The sequence below is a fragment of the Panicum virgatum genome, chromosome 4N (genome assembly GCF_016808335.1).
Source record: "Panicum virgatum strain AP13 chromosome 4N, P.virgatum_v5, whole genome shotgun sequence".
Lineage (NCBI taxonomy): Eukaryota > Viridiplantae > Streptophyta > Magnoliopsida > Poales > Poaceae > Panicum > Panicum virgatum.
This window is the reverse complement of record NC_053148.1, coordinates 47,913,365-47,936,098: the sequence shown is the minus strand read 5'-3', so window position 1 is coordinate 47,936,098 and position 22,734 is coordinate 47,913,365. Positions and strand designations below refer to the sequence as shown.

Sequence of the window (22,734 nt, the reverse complement as noted above, 5' to 3'; positions counted from 1 at the left end):
ATGTCATCATACAAAAGATTGAACTGCGCGCGCATATCAATTCCCAAGAAAATACAAGCATGGGATACACTCAAACTCCACCCAGCAGTTCAAATATAAATCATGCATTAATTAGCTGATATTACTTAACTCAGATCTGCATACATAAATAGTAGTGGTGCACATAACAGACGCGCGCGGTGGATGAAATGTACTAGTACACTATAGCTTGTAGTTCTATTTGTAGTCTTTTCGATCGATCGAGGTCTCGAACTAGCTTTTTCGACAACGAAGAGGAAAGAACACACTTAGGGCATCAGGCCCGTTTTTGGCACGTGCAAACCGTGCAACCGCACATGGCCCTAAAATACTAGGTTTACATTAAGTATAATTATGTAGATACTTTAATTTAGTTGATTGTTAGTCCAATTTCTGACAAAACATAGCCCATATTGCTCTTGGAAGATGAATCATCGTAGGTGTATCGCTTGCTGCTTCCTTTCGCGCATCGCGCTTGTCGGCTGATGTCGCATGGTATTCCCGATCCTGCCGAGTGCCAACCTACCTAGTACACCACCGCCGCCAGGCCAGTGCCCACATCAACACAGCCTCAGGCCCTGTTTGGATCCCAACTTTTTTCAGAAGTCCCTATCACATCAAAATGAATCTTACTATTTTATAGTATTAAATAAAATCTGTTTATAAATATTTTTTGACAGCTGAGTGCTTTTTCGCGAGACGAATCTAATGAGCCTAATTAATTCATAATTTGCTACAGTGATGCTACAGTCTCGCAGTTTAGCCCCAGGGTTCTGCAGTTAGTTTTATAATTAACATTTATTTAATACTTCTAAATACTAAAAAGTCCCTGGGACTTTTTTTAAGTCCCTATTCCAAAACACCCCCTCACTCACCACCACCATCCACCCAAACGGCAGACCGCCAGTCTGCACTGACGACGTCGGTGGCGGCCGCGTCGCGACTCTGACTAGGTATGATAATTCTTGAAACATCTTGTTTACATGTACTATGTTATAGCATATATGTTATTTTATGGTAGTTATTAGTTATTACTAGACTACTAGGGTCCAGTTCATTGTTTCGCACAGGGTCTCCGGATTTGTCGTACGGTTAGGGCATGTATAATTGTTAGACAACAATTTTCTTTTTTGTTGCCACATAAGCAAAATGAGCTGAGAGCAAGTATTATGGTGGGCGATTCGTCCACCTCGTCAGCAAAAGAGCTGAGGTGGAGGAGGGAGGGAGGGAAAGATTCCCTCAGCCAACGTCTCGCGAGCCGTCCACGAACAGGTGAATACATATTTGTGGGGCCGCCATCATCGCTTTCTAATCCCCATTCGCTGCCCCTCGCTGCGAGCTGCGCAGACCATTAAATGATTGTGGAGCCTGCTGCAACCAGCTGGTGAGCTGGACTGTAAGACCCCGGCGTGTGGGCGACACCATTATCTTTGCTCTGATGTGACCATCATTTAATGAGGAAGAGAGTGTTAATATGTCTATTATCTCATCCATTGCTTTGGCCCATGCTCCCATACAAAACAACACTAACCAGAGTATGTATTAATCATCACATAGACAGCTAAATAGACAACTCTATTGTATTGTAAGGCTGTCTGTATGTATCAACTAGACGGCAGCTGTCTAAACTGTTGTACGTAACCCTAACTAACTAGAGTAACAGATTATTAGGCTGACAACGCGGTGCATGCAGGATGTCCTCCGGTCCTAACGTCCAGGCCTGCTGTGGCTGCGGTGCCGCGTCCGGGTCCGGGTGCGGCTGGTAGGGGTACCCCTTCGCCGGCGCCGGCTGAACTACCACCAGCGGCAACGCTGGGGCTTCATTGGTGCCACGATGACGAAGCTTGATCAATCCCACCGCGAGCAGCACGGAGACCCCGCCCAGCACGTAGCCAAGAGAAACGAGCCCAAAGTCTCGCAGGCCAGAGCTCTGACTCACCACTGTGTGCACGGTGACGACGGGGGGCGGCCTGACGGAGTCTCCCGAGGGCCGAGGCCTCCTCGAGGCCGCCTGGGTTGAGCGCTGCCATGGTCGATCGTCGAAGCTGCTTGCTACTAGGTTTCTGATCAGTCCCTGCGTAAGGCATAGTAAGGCTACGTGGCACTGGCGGAGCATAGTGCATTTGAAAGGGGGCATGGCCCCCCTACTTTTGAAAATATGCACTAAATACTAAAGCTACTGTTTATTGGTTTTCAAGACAAAGTATCATAGCTGGCCCCTCCTGATTACTTGCTCAAGCTCCGCCACTACTACGTGGGGCAACATTGCTCACCACCTCGACGGCAATAAAGAAAATGAAACCTTGGCGTGGAGTACTGTGGCGGGCGTGGCAAGGCCCCCGCGCGTGGTGATTTTTCGAGGCGACGAGAGTGAGGTCCAATGGCGGAAGTGGCGAGGCCCCCGCGCGTTGTGTTATTGTGGTGGCGACTGCGAGGCAGCCTACGAGAGGTCTGGTTTCAGTGTCCGTCAGGTGGTCGGTGGTGTTGCAGCGGCACGGCGGCGGTGGATCCCGCATGGCGGTGGTCTTCCCGGTGCGGTGCGGTCCGCATCTTTCGGTTCCCTATTGACGCAGGGTCACGTCTGGAGTTCTCGGCAACTACATGAGTGTGGATGGTTCGGTGAGCACCGCGAGCTCTGCTTTTGCTGAATTTGTCGCGTGGAGTTGCTGTGAAGATGAGTTGTGCGGCTGCGTCGATGCCCCAATCCGACCGGCCTGATTTGTTGAGTAGTGTTGAGTTCGGCATTTTGATGCCCCAATCCAACCCGCCGGTGCTATTTTTCTTTTTCTTTCTCTTTTTGTTGCCTAGTTATGGCCTTCCAGGGTCGTAATCTTGTATTTTTCTGCTATATCAATAGAAACGCACTCGTTGAGTGCCGTTCGTTCAAAAAAAACGTCATGATGCCCTAAACAGCATGTCTAGATGAGCACGCAACGTCAGGTTGAGGGGCAAAAATTGGAGATCGATCATACATGATGGTGACGATGATGATCAATCACCAGCCGTTATATATGCCATAACAGGCAGGTGACAGTGAAACCATTGTGTTGTTCATAGAGGATCTCACGTTTGCATGTACAATCTCCAACTCCAGATGGTTGACTTTGGGGTGGGCCGTGGTACATGGATCGGATGACTATTTCAATATAAAAGTAATCCTACGTACTTTACTAGAAAAATAAGACCATCTCTCAGGTGGTGAAACAACCAGGTGATTTCCAATTTTGGTCTGGCTTAATGGAAGTAAAGGAGCATTTCTTTCTTAGGGGGAAATTTGTGGTGCAAAATGGAAAACAGATACTCCCTCCGTTCTAAATTATAAGTCATTCCAAGAATCTTGGAGAGTCAAACCATATCAATGTTTGACCAAGTTTATAGAGAGAAACACAACGATTTATGATATTAAATAAGTATACTATAAAAATATAGCTAACGAAGAATCTAATGATACTTATTTGGTATCATAAATGTTATTATCTTTTTATATATATTTGGTCAAACTTTAAAAATTTTGACTCTCCAAGATTCTTGGAATGACTTATAATTTGGAACGGAGGGAGTAGGATTCTGGGAATACTGGTGGATTGGGGGAAATCCTCTGATGATGAAATTCCCTGAGTTGTACAGAATTGCTAGGAAGAAGAACCAAACAGTTCCAGAAGCCATTAGTGCTAAACCACTAAACATCTCTTTCAGATGAGCTTTGATGGGAGCGAAGCTTAGAATGTGGACTGAACTGATTTCTCTTGTTCTAAATGTGAATCTTGGGGAGGCAGACAATAAATGGGAATGGAGGTTGGGTAAAAACAAGCTGTTTTTAGTTAAATCCATGTACAGGGACTTAATGATGGCTGACAGCTTACCTAAAGATTGTATCTTAGATCCCTCTAAAAATTAAAATCTTCTTGTGGTATCTAAAAAAAGGGGTAACCCTGACAAAACATAACTTAAGCAAGCGGCATTGGAAGGGGGATATCACTTGTTGTTTTTGTAACTGTAAAGAGACCATTCAGCACCCTTTTTTTTTACTGTCATGTAGCAAGATTTGTTTGGAATTCATTAGGCTTGGTCTTTGGTATTCAACCTCCTACCAGTGTTGATAATTTGCTAGGTGTCTGGATTCGAGGTTTTGCTCTAAAAATGAGAAAACAAGTTCTAGCTGGAATGGTGGCTTTTTGGTGGGTTATCTGGCTATATAGGAATGGAAGATGCTGTTTTCTGCAGAACGTTCTGTAACTCTTATTTGCAGGTCATCTTCATGGGAACTTTCTGGGTGAAACATTGGTCGCAATTGGCTGAAGAGGAAGCGAAGGATTCTTTAAATGAAAGTGCAGAAGAATGGAGATCTAGTGTGATGCTGGAGGTCTTTGCCAAGAGTGGCTGGAACTTTCGGAGAAGAATAGAAGGCTAGTTTCATGTGGTTAGTAATCTGACAGAGGGGCGCATTCCATTCTAAGTTAAACTACTCGGTCTGTGTCTTAGTCAGTTTAAGCCTTATATTTTGAAACTTGGTTGCTTGTTTGCTCTGCAGTCTGTGTACTGCTTTCTCTGTTAAGCCATAGATATTCACCTGTGATTCACGCACCTATTTCTATACCAAGTGGACTGTGAGTTCTTTGAACGATCACCATTTATGGTAACATGCATCTTTGTTTTAACAAATAGTGTTTCCTTCTATAATCGGACTCAGAATGATGGGTTTCAAAGGACGGGCTGCATTAACATGCGGTGCCCCAGCTTTCAGCTTGAAAAGGGTGCAGCCATAGCTCCTGGAGGCGTCATCGACCATGTCTCAAATCCCAAGGGAGACAAACCAAATCTCAACCTTAAAATTATCAAGGTTAGTTTCTAGAGTGTGTGTGCTGTGGTTTGTTTCACGCTTACCTTGTAGAAACTAATCGAGAAATTTCTTTTGTACACACATATTAGGATGGCACTTCAGGTGACTGGCTCGTATACGCTGTTGACACCGGATTTTGTCAGTAAATCCGATGTAATCTGAATTACAAGGTGATCGGCTGATTGGTCTGTATCAGAAGGGATCACGATCTGCGCACGGAGATGTGGAGAACGTTGGGAAAGAAAAAGGAAGCAAGCGTGCTTAGCATCCTAGTTGGATTAATTTATTCGAGGAGTTTGTACGTGAAAGCAACTAATGACGGGAAGGCAGCTAGAAGATTAATTTATTGGCAACTCTGTTTGGCCATCGGCTAGTAAGCAAAACTATACAATCGCTATGAGCCAGTAGGCTTGTTGATGACAATAGCCGATGTGAGAAAGATGGCAGCCGATGGTTTAGTTGGCATCAGCCGATGGGGAGTTGCATGCGAGACGACTAAAGGCCTGGACGGCAGTCCGCATACAAGATGATTAAAGGAAAGGTGATAGCCGGGTCAAATAATTAAGAAGAAAGGGTCAGGTTGCCTAACGGAAAATTGAATGGCGGCCAGCGTGTGCATGCGGGGCTGAATAAAGTAATTGATGACCACGAGATGGTATTCGGCCTATTGGATTAAATATTTCCTAATCTAGATGCATTGGCCGAGACGAGTCAGAAGCTTCATCGACGAGGATTCTGTAGAAAGGAAATCAGAGTGCATGTATCTTAATATTAGTTTGTTTAGATATTTCTTCTTTGGCAAGTTGGGTGTGCCGTGACCGGCTAGGGTGTATAGGCTATAAATACGTACCCCATTTATTATGTAAAGGTTTTGTCACACGACCAATCAACAAACTCTACCTTTTTCCTTGCAAATTACTATTCAGTCGGCGGCTTCGCTATTTTCTTTTTCTGCGAGTTCTTTCGAGTTGATCAAAGACGCCTCACATTCGAGCGACTTGATCTGTTGGTAAGTTTTCGTTCACCGAGTAAATCTGAGCTTTAACTTCCGGGCGCATCGCTGTTGCTTCGTTCAGATCTATTCAAAAGTTATCGAATTCATCTAGCTTTGATCTCTGGCGCATCGATGTTTTCTCGTCTAGATTTATTCACAATTTACCTGGCTTAGCAATCTGTTTAATCGGCTATCAGTTCCTTTGTTATAGCGTTAGATCTTGAAAAGCTGATTAGATCAGTTGTAAGCTTAGCTTTGCTCAGATCCATACATTCGTGGATTTGTGCATTGTTATCTGGCACGTGTCGGCTTTAGATATAGCCGTCTGTTGCTACCTATATCGGCAGTTTCTTGCCGATCTCCCGCAGATCATTTTTAATACTTGTTTATCCCGTTCGATCTGTCATTTTCTGTATCGGCAGCTCCTTGCTGATACACTGCGTGAGAGTTATTCGGAAATCCAGCTGATACACCCTCGAATTTAACGTTTATCCTGTTTCTTTGTCAATCAACAGGTCAGATTGACTGGCACGCTTGGTTTGCATTCTGAAACTTAGCGAACAGTGCCTTCAAATTCCAGTGTGTTGATTTTCGCGTAACACACGCAGGGATCAACCGAGAACCTGAGCTCATTGGTTGTTTCCCAAGATCACTCTCCACCGGAGGCTTTGCTGACAAAGCAAATGGAATACTGTTCGGTGGCGTTGTGGTGGCACCCATCACAAACCCACCACCAATGGGTAGCGGGTACCTTCCAGCAGATGGCAAGAATGTCGCATCCATAAGAAACATTCAACTCGTTGATCGGAATGGTCATGGTTGGCCCCTGACTGGGGATTTGCCCAAGTTCGAGACAAATCAAAATGCCTATGCCGTGAGCCCTATCGTCAACGGTAAGTTTTTCTATGGGGGCCATGAGCATCCAAAGTCATGATCATGATCATGACTACATGGTTTACACAAAGGTGTGGTTGATGACTTCTCTTTGTGTGAACATCTATCTATCTATCTATCTATCTATCTATCTACATCTATGTATCATTATCTTAAGAAAGCAAAATAAAAGAGATAAGCTTTATCATGTATCAATAGGGCACCATAGAAGTCATGGATCAGTAGCGTAGAAGGAGATTGACTTGGTTGGGGTGCATATATACTAGCTTGGTGGTGGCAGGCCGGTGTGCTTAGTAGGATGGATCCATGATGATGAACTGATGAGTGGAAGAACAAGGTATAAACAGAAAAATAGAATGATCACCTCTGGTAGCAACAGGGTGCTCAAGTGAAGCAAGTGGAAGCAACCTGTCAGTAGGTCAAAACATAAGAGCTCGGGCACGACTTGAGCAAGCTGCACAGTTTATGACTGGTCGTAGCCACGACAGGGCATAAGACCAGAGATAATGGATAGGCGATAGGACCTATGAACGAGAGAGGGTACAGAACCTCAGGGTGGTCAATGGGATGAATGTTTAATGGCGAGTATCATCATTTTGGTCACATACCCATGATGTGTAGACTTGCTTGTCAACCGTTTCGTCTTCTTCCTCCTAGGAACCACTTCGTTCTTTTCTTCACTCCCCTCACCATTGCTCCCTTCTTCTGTCCTGTACAACATAACACCATCCCTCTCCCCTTCCCATCCCAACAATTCTAGTGAAATGCAAATTTGCTCAATCTGTATGAATCCAAAGTGCTTCCTCCCACAGTCTCCTATTGATTACCCTCCCCCATTAATGAGGGGATTAGTGCAACAAGGATAAGAAGAGGTCTATAATTGTCACCAGACATGAGGAAGATGATCTTATCAGTAGAAGAGAGGGAGAAAGGTGAGTGGACCTAGCTATTGTGGGAAGGCAAGAACATTTCTTTTGTTCCACCTATGGAAGTAATAAAGTATCATTCCATTTTTCGTCTTCCCCTTTCTACTTTATCTAACAATCCTCGTAATTGACTAAATTAGCATTTATTGTTTTTCAGATGCAATATATAATTTTATAGGCCTGAAACAAAAGAATTTTCATTGCTAAAATATTTCAGTCATATACCATAAAATAATTAATTTTCACTATCGGAATATTTAAAATGCTTGTAGTCTGTTGGGCCGTACGGGTGAAATGTGAGGTGTGGTATGTACATGCCGGCCCCATATAGTTGGGTTATGTGTAGGGTTGTTTGATAGATGAAATCATTTAGTTTCGGTTTCGGACTGAACCACAGAATTCAGACAATTTAGTTTCAAATGGATAGACCATAGCTACCAACTGACCATAACGATCAAGAGCTAACCTTTCTGATTTAATACTATGAGCACAGGGTCCAGCGGAAGCCTCCAGATTAGCAAACTAATTACTCACAAGCATTTCACCGAACACCTTATGTAACAAAATAACCCCATAGTATATAATGTCGATTCTTCAAACATGGTGCTGTCCAAACGTCACAAGAAGAGATATACTTGTAAAGATCAAATAGCTAACACATCAATCTCTATCAGCAACATATCAAAGAACTCATGTATGCATCATATGTCAATCTCATCCATACACCATGAACTTGAACAAAATGGCATCAATAGCCAGCAAGATAGCAACCAATCAACAAGTATGGTAAGATAAATACCAAATCACAAGTAGACACAAGGATTTATATGGAAACCCCTTGCGGGTAAAAACCACGGGCGGCAACAAACAAACAATCCACTATGAAGATGAAGATACAAGAGGTGGGGGCCAACAAAGTTGGGTGAGGCTCCAAATCTCTGATTTCACTCTCTAATAGATGGATTTGGTAGATAAAGGCTCACCCCTCATATCTCCTTTCTCGCCCTCTCACCCCCCAAAGGGGAAGGACAAGTCACTACTGAGAAGGGGCTCCCTGTTGGTTTGCCCATCTTGCAAAGGGGCCCTCAATGTTGAAGAATAATACAAATAAGCCCCTAGACACTTAACCAAACATATAAGCTACATTTTGCATAATATAGTTGGTCAAATGAGTCTCAAGATGGTGTCAATAGGAGCTGCAACATCACAAATGCTGATTCGATTTAAGACGAAAGATGCATATATAACTTCTGGACTATGCACCAACTAAGTATACATACAAACTATTAAACTTCACAAGTTCACGTACATCTAAAATATGAGCTTTTTTATCATGATTGTAAAGTACCAATGGGTTCTTTTAGGTGCTTTTACCTTAAACTTTTTTCTAGCCATTCATTTAGGGAAAGTATTTATAAAAATTAAATTAAATTAAATTAGTATTCGGTCCCACTTTTTGATACTTGGTCCCACATTTTGAAAGTACCAGATACTTTATCTTAGGTAAATACCTGGCATGTGATCCTTAGAAGAATGTTTGCTGAATGATGGGTTTCACAGCGCGGCATGCAGTGCCCTGGTTTTTAGCCTGAAAAAGGTGCAGCCGAAAAAGGTGCAGCCGTAGCTCATGGCTCGTCTCTCGTGGAGGTGTAAGGGCAGTCCCAGCCCAGAAATAGTTTCCGTAGCTGCCAGATCAGCAATACATCGTGCTTAGAAACTGCAACGCACAACGCATGAAGCCTTCGCGTGGGCCCGTAATCAATTCGCGGCAGCCATCAGCGACAAGGTGCTCACTCATAAGCTCTCACGCGAGCGGCAGCGGGCCCATAGATGGAAACGAGAAAACGCCCCAATGCATGTCTACTCGTTTCTTCCGTCCTCGAGAAAATCGAAGACTCGGTTTCTCAAAGAAGAAACCGTTTCTCCCTCACTCCTCATTAATACCCACGCCACATCATCAAAATGCTTACGTGGCAAGTCTAATAAATGTTAGAAACGATCCTAATCAGCAGAGTTGGGACTGCCCTAATTGACCATGTCATCGAATGAAGGATACTCTGAAGATCCCCTTCCTAGCTTGGTCAAATAGTTTGTCTTACTCTTTCTCTTTTATTTAAAAAATAATAAAATTTACAGTGGGGGCTCCCTCGCTGCGTTTATGGTTCAAAAGAAAAAAAAGATTATAACGGAGCGAAGCTGAATCTCAACTCCAAATTTATCAAGGTTATCTTCTAGAGTTCATGTGGTGTAGTTTTTTTAGCGCTTAGCTTGTAGAAACTAATCTAATTATTTATGGATGAGTTTTATCTATACTCACGTGTAGCTACTCTCATATTCGTATACCACTATGCATATATCCACATATTCATTTATTATTTTGGGCATGTACTAATTCTAAGATATAATTCAAAGATATATATACAAAATATATTATAATTACACTCTACATGTATGGTCAAATACCCAGCATAAATACCCTCATAGATGGTCTAGTATGATCACATACTCTACATACATATTTTTTTGTTGGATCAAGTACATCCTACATTATAGAATACATACAAAATACATGTGGAAAAGCAACTGCACGGGCGCGTAGAATAAATTTTCCCTTAAATTTAAACATATATTAGGATGGCGCATTTGGTGACTGGCTCACGTATGGCTTAACCGGGACCCTGAGCTCATTTGTTATTTCTCTGGATTGGAATGAAAATATGAAATCTTTTATTAGTAGGGTTCACATGCCCCTCACTCGGTTTCTGTCTGTTAGTCAAGATACTTGGTAAAATGTGTACTTTTATATTTTGTGAGTTCTTAATTTAAAATGTTGATTTGGAAAACACCTTGCTATCGATCTCTATCCAGACAAAAGCATTTTGGAAACATCAATTCGATTACCACTTCGAACTTTTCTGAGAAGGTCTGAGATAAGATTCATTCCCACGAGCAGCAAGCAGAACTATCGATCGATTTTTCCATGGACCAAGAAAATTACAAGAGAAGAAAAAAGAGGAAAAGTACCAGACGGGGCCGTGCCATGCAGCCGTGTTCAGACATCGGAGCAACGTGAGCTAGAGAACAAAACCAGCGCTCAAAAGATCTCTCACCCCTCCAGAAGCTTTCACCATCCACTCCAATTCGGCCAAGTGGCCGCTTCGCCGTCTCAAGATAAGCCCTCCTCTCCTACCACCATCGCCTCTTCTTTTCCCTACTCAGCAACCGCAGCAAATCAAGAAGCAAGCTGGTGTTCAAGTTCAGCAAAGGAAGAAACGACCGATCGAGTACGGCCATGGCTCTGGCACCCACGCCTCTCCAGTGCTTCCTCACGGGCAGGCCGGTGTGCACGGCGACGCTGCCCAGGCTCGCGAGGAGGCCGTCGAGGATCTCGTGCAAGGCTACCGGCGATGAGAAGGACAAGCTCACGTCGGGAGGCGATGGTCTTGGGTTGAAGCTCGGGAAGCTGGCGATGGTCGCGCTGGCCGCCGGCGTGCTGGCGCTCGGGCCCGTCGACGGCGCCATGGCGGCCAAGTCCGGCGGCAGGGTCGGCGGGCAGGCGTTCCGGTCCGCGCCACGGTCGTCGGGCCCTCGGATAAACAACTCCAGGTAACCTTTAGCGCCTTGCGCAGACTCATTGAATCAGTAATAAAGCAATCTGTCTGATAGATCTTTTACTACATCGTACACCAAGTTCAGTTCTAGCCGTGTTCAATTCAGAGTTCAGACTAGAAGATGTAGTCTTGCCTCTGGTTACAGGCTCTGAATCTCTGAATTCTTACATCTTGTGATCCTCCTCGTGCAACCTTGATCGTTCAGTTCCTCTCAATCATTAGCAAGAATCTACCTTAATAAGATAGGCAGCTCAATCAGCTGTGACATGCTTCTGCGTCTGCTAATGCAAACGTCCGGTGCGTGCGCAGGACGAACATCTACATCAACCCGCCGGTGGCGCCGCCTCTGGGCGGGTACGGCTACGGGAGCCCGTTCTTCGGCGGCTACGGGTGGTCGCCGTTCACCTTCTTCGCGCCCGGCCCGAGCGTCGCCGTCGGGGTCGGCGGCGGCTTCGACACGCTCGTCCTCTTCTTGGTGTTGGGCTTCGTCGTCGGAGCTGTCAGGCGGTTTCTCAACAGGAACGATGACGATTACGACGACTACTGATCATCGATGCTAGCTAGGGTGTATGAGTATGTAACGAACCTCATCCTTGATCCTCATGTTGAACATGGCGAACTTTTTTCTTGTTAATATCCAGGAATGGAACTTGACAAGTCATGTATGGAGGCAAGAGGAAACTGTACTTATAATTTTGTTTAGTGAAATGAAATGAGAATATCATCTAGAGTGACTACTAATTGTTAAAACAAATTGTATATAGTGTCAAACTACAAAGCCCTGGATTCGAATTCTCTTTTTTTTTTAAGAACGAATAGGCACGAATTGTGCCTATTTCATTGATATAGGAGAAAAGAGGAGTACAACTAGAATTTGTAAAGGAAAATTACGAGCGTACAATTACATCTCGCAAAGCTTTAGCTCCTGCCACTATCCAAAGATTAGCCTCCGCTTTAATTTTCTCTAGCAGCATGGTTACCGAAGTTTCCTGTCGATTCAAGATTCTGGCGTTCCTCTCCTTCCATACTTCCCATGTAATTAACATGGCAAGGCTCCGCACTGCCTTCTTCGGCACCCCAAGCATTGTAGCGATGTTTAACCACCAGGTGCACGCACTATCGCTCGGTCTCCAAGCGATCGGGCTTAATTCCGGGTAGGCAACCCAATCCGCAATGTGTTGCCAAATATTTCTAGTGTATCTGCATTCCGATAGGAGGTGGCGCGCCGACTCCCTTACGCTGCGGCATAGAGGGCAAAAAGGCGAGTGTGGCCCACCCCTCCGTGCCAGTCTGTCAGAAGTCCAGACTTTGTTTTGGGTGATTAGCCAGATGAAAAGTTTGCATTTTGGCGGCGCCCATGTCTTCCAGAGTCTGCCTCCCAGCGCTGCTCTATTGTATCCCGTAAATTGTGATTTGTAAGCCGACGCAGTTGTAAATGGATTTGAATTCTCAACTTCGAGAGCGTGGAGGGCAGCCCAAACCGAGAGTGAGCGTGGAGGTCATTTTAGCAACAAACTTCTAATCACCAACAAAGTGCATAACTAAAATGGTTAGGTTAAAAAGATATAACAGCTAGAGATTAATAAAATGTCTCTTCACAAAATGTCATCTTACCTTGCCACTTAGTCTAAATTTACCATGTATCACCGTATCGCACTAGTTAAATTATCGTGCCTTGCTTTCTCATAGAAAAGAAAATCTCAGCAACTAGTTACGGCTCCTTCCAACCTTCTCCCCTTTTTTTTCCCGTCCTCTCTGTTCTCACTTTTATGAAATGCCGTCAAATTTACTAATTGATTAGAGATAAGGATGTATCCCTTCGTTAAGGTAAGAGAGAGCTGGACTCTGGCCATTACTAACGTAAATTGGTATTAGAGATGAGATTGGTTAATCCACTGGAGCCAATCTCAATTTTCATTATAACATCCTGCAAGTTACGTTAGCTTTAGGGTGTGTTTGCTGCAGCTCCAGCTCCTTTTGACACCACGGGAATCTATTTTCTCTTCCATCTCCCTCTCTCTCACCGCCGGAGGAGCCATAAGCTGGAGCCTGGAGGAATCACAGATCGGAGAGAGATCTGGTGCAGTAACTGCACGTGCAGTTACTGCACCGAATCCTCGTCATCACAAACTATGGCTCGGCTCCGCCTCCTCTGATACCGCTACGCGTTACAATGCCATGTTAGAGGGAGGAGCCTTAAAGCCCGATCAAGGCCTTGTTTATTTTCGCTTAGCTTATAATTAAGCGTGGCCGAGAGAAGCGAAGATTTTTTCGTTTTTCACTTCTCGCTTCTCGTAGTTCAAATCTCTGAAGCATATTACTACAAAAGCGAAAATAAAACGAGGTGTTTGGTGGGATTATCGCTTATTTCCACCGATAAGTCCATTATAATCGGAAACAAACTGACCCTTAGTGTGTCTGTTATTACGTTATACTGGTGTGTAATACTGGTGTGTTGTATTACGTGAATACATGGTATTTCATCAGATTTTATCAAACTAGATTTTAAACGAATAACTTTAAAAATCGGTGAAGTTTAAGAACACGGATTTCAGCATGATACACAAAAAAAATTAAGAAAGCGGGTAACAGATCTGGCGTTTTAAACGTCCAGAAGAAACAGTCCCTCACATTCTTCAGCCTCCGCAGCCAACCGGCCCCCACGATGCTCCTCCGCGCGCGCGTGCGGCGTCCAGCCGCCGGCGCCTCGCTCCTCCGCCCGATCCGACCGCCGCCCGCACGCTTCACAACCACCCCCACCACCACCGATGCCTCTTCGTCCTCTGCCCCCGACCCGGACGGTGTGGCCGCCGAGGTGGCCATCCTCCTCTCCCGCTGCTCCGGCGACTGGAAGCTCGCCATCGCCGCCTCCGACCTCCCCTCCCGCCTCACTCCCGCTGCCGTGTCCTCCCTCCTCCGGCGCACCTCCTCCTCGCGCCTCCACCCCAAGCTCCTGCTCGATTTCTTCTACTGGTCCCGCCCCCACCTCGGGCCCTCGGCGCCCGCCCCCGACGACTTTGCCCACCTCGCCGTATCCCTCTGCGCCGCCGGCCTCTTCCCCCAGGCTAACGGGCTCCTCGACCGGATGATCCGCGCCTACCCCACCCCTCCCCTCGTCCTCGGCTCCGTCCACCGCGCGCTTTCCGGCTCCGGCCACGACCGCCGGCCGGTCGTCCTCGACGTGCTCGTCGATACCTACAAGAAGACCGGGAGGGTCCGGGACGGCGCCGAGGTTGTCCTGCTGATGAAGGATCTCGGCTTGGCGCCCAGCCTTCGCTGCTGCAACGCGCTGCTTAAGGACCTGCTGCGCGCGGACGCCATGGATCTGCTCTGGAAGGTGCGCGGCTTCATGGAGGGCGCCGGTATTTCGCCGGATGTGTACACGTACTCCACATTGATCGAGGCGTATTGCAAAGTCCGGGACTTAGATGCTGCGAAGAAGGTGCTTGAGGAAATGCGTGAGACGGGATGCAGCCTGAACACAGTAACCTACAACATATTGATTGATGGTCTGTGCAGAGCCGGAGCTGTTGAAGAGGCGTTTGGGTTCAAGAAGGAGATGGAGATTTATGGGCTGGTTCCAGATGGATTTACTTATGGTGCAATCATTAATGGTCTGTGCAAGCGTGTCAGGCCGAGTCAGGCGAAGTGCTTGCTGGATGAGATGTCTTGTGCTGGGTTAATGCCTAACGTTGTTGTTTATGCATCTCTAGTTGATGGGTTCATGAGGGAGGGCAATGCGGATGAGGCGTTTAAGATAATCAAGGAGATGTCTGCTGCTGGTGTGCAGCCGAACAAGATCACCTACGACAATCTCATCCGGGGCCTATGTAAATTGGGGCAGATGGGCAGGGCTGCTGAAGTTTTGAAGGAAATGGTCAAAATTGGTCATATCGCTGACACTTTCACTTTTAACCATCTCATTGAGGGTCATCTCCGACAGCATAACAAAGAAGAAGCTTTTTGGCTGCTTAATGAAATGAGAAAGGATGGTATGTCACCTAATGTATACACTTGCAGCATAATGATTAATGGACTATGCCAAATTGGTGAATCGGAAACAGCCGATGGTCTCCTTGAGCAAATGGTTGCAGAAGGTATAAAGCCCAATGCATTTGTTTATGCGCCTCTTATCTCAGGGTATTGCAGGGAAGGCAAATTCTCATTGGCTTGTGAAGCTCTCAAAAAGATGACCAGTTCAAATGTAATGCCTGATCTGTACTGCTACAATTCTCTTATAATTGGACTGTCTAAGGAGGGAAAGATGGAGGAAGCCATAGAGTACTATGATCAGATGCTGAAGCAAGGATTGCGCCCTAATGAGTTCACGTATGATGGTCTGATTCATGGCTATAGTATGAATGGGAATCTAGAAAAGGCTGAACAGTTACTCCATCAGATGCTTAATAGACTAAAGCCCAAGGACTTCATCTATGCTCACCTCCTAGAAGTTTACTTTAAGTCAGATAATCTTGAAAAGGTTTCCTCTATTCTTCAATCCATGTTAGACAGGGGAGTCATTCCAGACAACCGTTTATATGGAATTGTGATTCACAATCTGTCCAGGTCTGGACAAATGCAAGCAGCGTTTACAGCTCTCTCAGTGATGGAGAAGAATGGGTTAGCTCCTGATTTGCATATATACAGCTCATTGATATCTGGACTTTGCAAGACAGCTGACGTGGAGAAAGCTGTTGGTCTTCTTGATGAGATTGTTAAAAAAGGAGTAGAGCCTGGTATTGTGTGTTATAATGCCTTAATCGATGGACTTTGCAAGTCGGATAATATTTCTCATGCTCGCATTGTATTCAATAGCATGTTAATTGAGGGATTACTGCCAAACTGTGTGACATATACAAGTTTGATAGATGGATACTGCAAAGCTGGTGAGATCCATGATGCTATTGGTCTTTATCAGGAAATGCTAGAAAGAGGGGTAATCCCAGATGCTTTTGTCTATAGTGTGCTTACCTCTGGCTGCTCAAATTCCGGGGACCTTCAGCAGGCTTTGTTTATAACTGAAGAAATGGTTCTTAGGGGATATGCAAGTATTTCTTCTTTCAACACCTTGGTCCATGGCTTCTGCAAACGTGGAAAATTGCAAGAAACTGTGGAATTTCTCCACGTGATGATGGACAAAAACATAATGCCTAACGTGCGGACTATTGAAAAAATTGTAAAAGGACTTGATGAGGCTGGGAAACTCAGTGAAGCACACACAATATTTGTTGAGCTGCAACAGAAGAAAGCTTCACAACGTGATACAGATCACTTGTCCTCATTGTTTACAGACATGATAAATCAAGGACTAGTTCCTCTAGATGTGATAAATAACACGATACAGTCTCATTGTAAAGGAGATTTAGATAAGGCTTTGATGCTACATGATGCCCTTTTGGCAGAAGGTGCTCTCATGGGCTGCACATCTTATCTTGCTTTATTGGATGGCCTTTGCAGGAAGAGCAAACTGACTGAAGCTTTTAATTTGCTAAAAGAAATGGAAGAGATGGGTATTTGTCCTTCTGAGGATCAGTGCATGATACTTTTAAATAATCTCCACTCGTCAGGATTCATCCAAGAATACAATAAAGTTTTTGATACTATGTTGGGTTACAAATGGTTACAAAAGAAAAGCAAATTCTGTAATTCAGTTGGTAATAGTCAGGAAGCTGTGAATGCAGAATAACCATAGAATATAATTCTGATGCCATTGTACCGCAAATTTATGAACTGCTTTTTGATAGATGAGATTTTGAGCGGATTAATTTACTTCATAGAATCTGCCTGATTTCTTCCTGTTGCAAATCAGAAAACCATATGCCTCTGCAGCTTTAGGTTAATCTGTTTGGCGGTCCTGCACATTTTCTGGTTCAGGTATGAAAGGTAAGATGGTTGTGTTTGAGCAATGCAAAGAGTGCAACTGCATAACAGTGCTCTTAGAAAAAAAAATTTGCATAGCTATGTACAATAACTCCTATTTCTCAGCTTCATCCTGATCTATTCATTTGCAGGCACATCAGTGCCACCGAGTGAGTTTGGTTATGTTTTTGATCAACCAGAAGACAGGAATAGCATTTTATGCTGTAGATGTAAGCCTTGCAATGTTTATTTTTCTTTGTTAAACCCAGATGCTCAATGACTGTGCACTCTTGATGAACTGATCTTTTTTTAAAAAACTTAGTTGCCCTCACTTTACCTTTTATTTTCCATTAAATTTTAGTTATTGAATATTGCCTTTAGCCCTTTATAACTTCTACGAACTGAACAATAGAAGCAAGTAGCAAAAGCAATCGAGCATTCCAGTTCCATACTGGAACGGCAGATGTTAAATTTGATTTCTGTTAAGTGAGTAAACTTTCCATTCAGTTGTGGCTGCGCAGGTATTTTCTTAAACTAAAATCTAACTTTATCCATCTTGTCTGGAGGAAATATGCTGGGGAAAACTGGAAACACTACATATGGTAATACAAGTATTCAAGTTTGCAGGTCTGAACGAATTAGTGAATATTTTTGTTGATTCATCATGGTCAGGTAAAATGTTAATGGCAGATTGTGAGGAAGCTTGTGTCTTGTCATGGATCATGATACTCATACTTGTCTCCACGCTTTCCACGGGTTGCACTTAAATTTGACGGACTGGCATATTTTTAATCGAACAATACATCTCATTTAAATTTGGATTCGTTATGGGTTGTTTAAAATTTATCCATTGTTCTTCGACCTTGCAAATTATGGATATCACACGAAGTTTTGACAAGCATCAGTTTCTCTACTTGTTTTTCACTCGAGGCTTGGCCGGTTGGCCGCATGATCATCGGCTTCCATTTGCAAATAAAAACATAGAAACCCATATACAATAAGAAAAGAGTTCGAACATTTTTTAAAAAAATATATTCAAAGACAGAGTGATCATATGACCTTAAACTAGTTCTTAGATTAGCACGGTGACGTTTCGAAATTCTGAAATACTCTTATAAAAAATGCAAAAATATGTGGCCACTGGGCAGTGGCAGACAGAGGGGCCCACAATCTGCTCAACGGGCCGGCCCACCAACACCTCTTGTGGGTTCTCAGCCCAATCTCAACGTTATCAGCCAGCCCACCGAGCTCAAACTGAAAAGGAAAACAGCCCACTCACCTCGAGCTCTCTCGTCCCTCTCCGGCTCTCCGCACCGGCGGCGCCACGCTCCCCATGCCCCTCCGCCTCCTCCCGCCGCCTCGCCGCGCCGCCGCGCCACTCCTTGCCCCGACCGTCCCCCACCTCGCGCGCCTCCTCCTCTCCGACGCGCCGGCCACCCCACCGCTCCTCCTCGCGCTCCTCCCGGCCTGCCCCGCCCTCCTCACGCCGCTCCTCTCCCACCTCCTCCTCTCGCACTCGCCGCCGCTCCCCGCGCTCTCCCTCTACCGAAGCCTCCTCGCGCTCCCGCACTTCCCCGTTCCGGAGAGCTCCCTCCCCGTCCTCCTCCGCCTCCTCGCGCGCTCCCGCCGCCACGCCAACCTATCGTTCCCGCTGCTCGAGTCCCTCCCGTCGACGCACCCGCACCTCCTCTCCACGCCCGCGCTCGCCGTCCTACTCTCCACCGCGCTCTCCGCGTCGGCGCCCGGCGCGTCCTTCGACGCCGCCGTCACCTGCTTCGACTCAGCCGCCCGCGTCTGGGCGCGCGCGGGTCGGGCCTTCGGCGCCGCCGAGCTCAACGCGCTGCTCCGCGCCTTCTGCGCCCGCGGCCGCGTCGCCGAGGCGCGCGCGCTCTTCCACCGCTACTGCGACGCGTACCCGCCCGACACGCGCACCTTCAACACGCTGCTGCTCGGGTTCAAGGAGGCCGGCCACGCCCAGGCGCTGGACCTCTTCTACCATGACGCCGTGCTGCGCGGCTTCGTCCCGGACGCCGTTTCGTACTGTGTGAGGATGGACGCCTACTGCAAGAAAGGTAGGTTTGTGGACGCCCTCGAGCTGCTTGATGAAATGGGCAAGAGGAAAAACTGCAAGCCAACGCTGCAGGTCTTCACCACATTGATATATGGAGCTGGGATTGTGAGGGACGCAACGCGGGCACGCCTCCTGTTTGACGAAATGGAGAAATGGGGTGTGATTCCGGACCGTGGTGCTCACAATGCATTAATGGGCGCGTATGTGAGGACTAGGGATTTGAAGTCTGCAATGGCGGTGATGGACCGGATGGAGAGGAAGGGGATCGGTTTGGATGATGTTAGCTACAACACAGTGTTTTGTGGGTTTCAGAGAGTTGGCGACTTGGAGGGGATCTGGAAGGTGTACACCAAGATGGTTGGTTCAGGGTTTATGCCAAGGACCAGGACGACTATGTTGCTCATGAAGGTCTTCTGCGAGAATGGCCGACCTGACCTTGGGCTAGAGCTGTGGGATTATCTGATGGCAAAGGGATGTGTACCTCACCGGCACGCATTGGATATTCTGGTTACCGGTCTATGCTGTAGAGGTGTGGTTTCTGAGGCATACAGGTGTTTCATGGAGATAATCGAGATGGGGATGGCACCTACAGAGCGAGCATTTAGGGTTTTGGAAGGGTTTTTAAGGCGTACACGGGAATACGGGAAGGTTGAGGAGATTAGGCAAATGATGAAGGTTGCCCAGCTGGAGGGGCATCAGATTGAAGAAGAGGCTGTGTGAGCACGAGAACCGTTGTAGTTGTTTTTTCCTCTGAGGAAATCATGGAATCATTACCACGATTGTTGATTGTCTGTAGTGGCAAGGGTGAAATGTTGCAGTGACCAAGCTTTCTACATCTGTGAATAGCAGGGAAAAGATCGATATTCTGAAGCTGGCAATTTGAGAGCACCAGTCTAACAGATATAGAAAACCTTCCAATTGTTAAAGAATTCCAGACCCAGCTAAGAGATTCTTGTGAAAGAATTTTCAGCTCTAGAAGCTGAAGCTTGAAGTTTCAGAGTTTCGTGAAAAAGCCTTAGCCTTTACCAAGAAAAGGATTTGAAATATGAATCTGATGCATTGATATGATCCAGTGCAAAATGTAATGATTATATATTCAGTTCAACAGTTGTAACTTGGAGGTTTTGTTTGATTATCTTTCAGACTTGGCTTGTGAGTTCCTTTTTTGTTGAACTCAATTCTGTTTTGTCGAGGCAAAGAATTCGTGTGCATGACAAGTCATGTAGTATTCAGAAATTAGAACTGTAAGATCAAACGAAAAAGTCACCAGAAATCTGAATCTTCTGGTCTCTGAATTAAAGTGTAAAAGAACTCGATCATTTACAGAGATGAGAATTTAGGGTTTTGGAAGGGTTTCCGAGGTGGATGTGGGAACTTGGGAAGGTTGAGGAGACCTGTCAAATGATGAAGGCGATCAAATTGGAGGGGCATCAAACTGTAGCGGCTGTTTGAGCACTCTTGTGGTTTCTTTTTAATGCAGCTTTATAGAACTGTGGAGAACAGGGAATGATTGGATAGCCTGATTGCCTGAAGCTGTCAATTTGAGACGAACAGATATGGAGGCTAACCTTGAAACTGTTAATATCAAAGGATTTAGTGGGGTTGCAGGTTCAACTGCAGGAGCTGCTGTTTTCAGTTTGTGGAAAAGCTTTGTCTTTGTCAAGGAAAGGTACTCAAAATTTGAAACCGGTACATTGACATTTCACAATGTAAAAAAATTTGAGTATAATTCATTGAAATAATAATATTGGGAGGCTGTATTGAATAATCTCGTTAAAAAAAGCTGCAAGCATTGTTTTATCCAAATCAGTGATATTCCTTTTAAGTCAAAGATGCCAAATGGCCTCTAGCTGAGTTTGTTAGAGGAACCCAGTGGCACTACTCAGGTCCTGGGTTCGACTCCCCATGCGAGCGAATTTCAGATTGAGGTTAAAAAAAATCCCCTCGTCTGTCCCATAGTGCCAAAGCGCACCCAGCCCCGGTCGTAGTCGTCTCACATGGGTTACGGTGCCCCTGTGTAAGGGTGGGGCAGTGGTTCGGGGATTTTTTTGGCCGGTGTGAGACGGTCTTCTCTATCACACAATACCGCGGGGGCGGTCATTCCCCCGCCGGCCGAGTTTTTTTTTAAGTCAAAGACTTCTTGGTACATGTCAATTCTTTTAGCCAATATGAGTTTACCTTGCAATAGCAGCTTTATCAGGAAATTTCTAATCTAAGTAGGAGCTTTCCATAGTAGAAATAGCATAGTAGCCACATTATGTATTCCCTTTGGCTATGGGTTCTGTATTCCAGTGTAATGACTCAAAGGTATAAGACTGGCATCGAACATTCACCGGAAAACCGAATTTCGTTCTGTTGATTGATGCACAAATGAACTCATGTTTCCTACTCCGTGAGCTGAACAGCCATGATAGAAGGTATCTTTTCCCTCAGTTTTTGTGTCACAGCTACACGAACTGTCATTACACCAGCTGCAGGTCCACTGATTCGAATCTTGACGACATATCCATCGATCTGGAGCAGCTCGAGGCCTCCACCTCCGGTGCCGGAGAGGTATGGTCTGATCTCATCAAGTACCTGAAAAACATCAAGCAACCCTCAGAATTACAGTTTGATCGCGATCATCGGCAGCAGAGCAGAGCACACTTCTATTTGCAGGTTAACGAAATGATCAGAGTCGATGGCACGCATACTGACTACTGAGCAATGGCCGGTGAGCATCTGAGGACTGACCTTCTCGACGTTGTCGGTGCTGAGCTCGAGGCCGGTCTCGGTGTCGACGATCTGCTCGACCTCGAGGATGTCGGGGATCTTGTCGCGGAGGCGCGTCTCGATGCCCATCTTGAGCGTCATGGTGGAGCTGGGGCAGGAGCCGCAGGCGCCCTGCAGCTTGAGCACGACGACGAGGCCGTCGATCTCGTGCAGCGCCACGTTGCCGCCGTCCGCCATCAGGCTCGGCCGCACCTCGTCCAGCACCCTCTCCACGTTCTCCTCCGTCAGGGGAAGCACGCGCACCGCCCACCCTGATCACACACGACACATTGCGTTCCTGATTCCTTCGGTCTTGCAGCTCTAGCAGCAAGTGACTGATACGTTCTTGACTAGTACTTGTTGCGTGTTGTGGCTACGATTTTTGCAGGAGAGCTGTGGCGAACCTGGTCGGTTTCCGCGGTGGTTCGGCGTCGTCTGCAGCGACGTGTGGGCGTGGCTGAAGCCGAGCCGGCCATGGGTGAGGGAGCTTGGAGAATTCTGTGGAGAGAATCGTGGGCAGGTCAGTGGAGCCAAGAGGGAGAACGGTTGAGGCGGGGAGGTTACCTTGCGGATGGTGGCCGCCAGGGGGGAGCTGGTGGCCGTGGCCGCGGCCGCCGCTTGCCGGAGATAGAGCCTCATCTGAATCCCCGCTAATTTTTTTTTCCTCCCCGTTGGAGACGAGGCAGAGAGACGGCAAGGTAGATGAGGCCGGAGTTCGTTGTCGACCACCAGGCAAGAAGCTCAGCCGTTAGCTGATGCGTTTCCAAGGA

At 46.1% G+C, this 22,734-nt stretch overlaps 4 protein-coding genes across 5 annotated transcripts; 3 read left to right on the top strand and 1 right to left on the bottom strand.

Moving 5' to 3' along the window:
* Positions 1-10,788: 10,788 nt before the first annotated feature.
* Positions 10,789-12,033, top strand: LOC120668620. The gene is made up of 2 exons (XM_039948363.1): positions 10,789-11,278; positions 11,593-12,033. The coding sequence occupies exons 1-2, from the start codon at positions 10,965-10,967 to the stop codon at positions 11,828-11,830; spliced, it is 552 nt and encodes a 183-aa protein (XP_039804297.1). The 5' UTR covers positions 10,789-10,964; the 3' UTR covers positions 11,831-12,033.
* Positions 12,034-13,914: 1,881 nt separating this feature from the next.
* LOC120668619 (pentatricopeptide repeat-containing protein At5g39710-like) lies at positions 13,915-17,071 on the top strand. The gene has a single exon (XM_039948362.1). It carries the CDS (start codon positions 13,949-13,951, stop codon positions 16,967-16,969), a length of 3,021 nt encoding a protein of 1,006 aa, XP_039804296.1. The 5' UTR covers positions 13,915-13,948; the 3' UTR covers positions 16,970-17,071.
* A 1,404-nt stretch (positions 17,072-18,475) lies between these two features.
* Positions 18,476-19,933, top strand: LOC120669489 (pentatricopeptide repeat-containing protein At3g61360-like). The gene has a single exon (XM_039949230.1). It carries the CDS (start codon positions 18,476-18,478, stop codon positions 19,931-19,933), a length of 1,458 nt encoding a protein of 485 aa, XP_039805164.1.
* A 1,510-nt stretch (positions 19,934-21,443) lies between these two features.
* LOC120668617 (nifU-like protein 3, chloroplastic) lies at positions 21,444-22,719 on the bottom strand. 2 transcript variants are annotated; one of them, XM_039948360.1, is made up of 4 exons: positions 22,529-22,715; positions 22,369-22,462; positions 21,947-22,236; positions 21,444-21,790 (listed from the first exon to the last, which is right to left on the bottom strand). In XM_039948360.1, the coding sequence occupies exons 1-4, from the start codon at positions 22,601-22,603 to the stop codon at positions 21,599-21,601; spliced, it is 651 nt and encodes a 216-aa protein (XP_039804294.1). In that variant the 5' UTR covers positions 22,604-22,715; the 3' UTR covers positions 21,444-21,598. The 2 variants fall into 2 exon arrangements, with proteins under 2 accessions (XP_039804294.1, XP_039804293.1); XM_039948359.1 differs by having other exon boundaries at positions 22,369-22,719.
* Between the last annotated feature and the right edge of the window lie 15 nt (positions 22,720-22,734).

Bases quoted from the DNA above. Each gene is read 5' to 3' on its own strand.
- LOC120668620 (XM_039948363.1), top strand. From the start codon at position 10,965: ATGGCTCTGGCACCCACGCCTCTCCAGTGCTTCCTCACGGGCAGGCCG. The intron at 11,279-11,592 runs GTAACCTTTAGC...GTGCGTGCGCAG, and splicing joins CCTCGGATAAACAACTCCAG to GACGAACATCTACATCAACC.
- LOC120668619 (XM_039948362.1), top strand. From the start codon at position 13,949: ATGCTCCTCCGCGCGCGCGTGCGGCGTCCAGCCGCCGGCGCCTCGCTC.
- LOC120669489 (XM_039949230.1), top strand. From the start codon at position 18,476: ATGCCCCTCCGCCTCCTCCCGCCGCCTCGCCGCGCCGCCGCGCCACTC.
- LOC120668617 (XM_039948359.1), bottom strand. From the start codon at position 22,603: ATGAGGCTCTATCTCCGGCAAGCGGCGGCCGCGGCCACGGCCACCAGC. The intron at 22,237-22,368 runs GTTCGCCACAGC...GTGTGTGATCAG, and splicing joins CCACCGCGGAAACCGACCAG to GGTGGGCGGTGCGCGTGCTT. The intron at 21,791-21,946 runs GTCAGTCCTCAG...GATGTTTTTCAG, and splicing joins GCACCGACAACGTCGAGAAG to GTACTTGATGAGATCAGACC.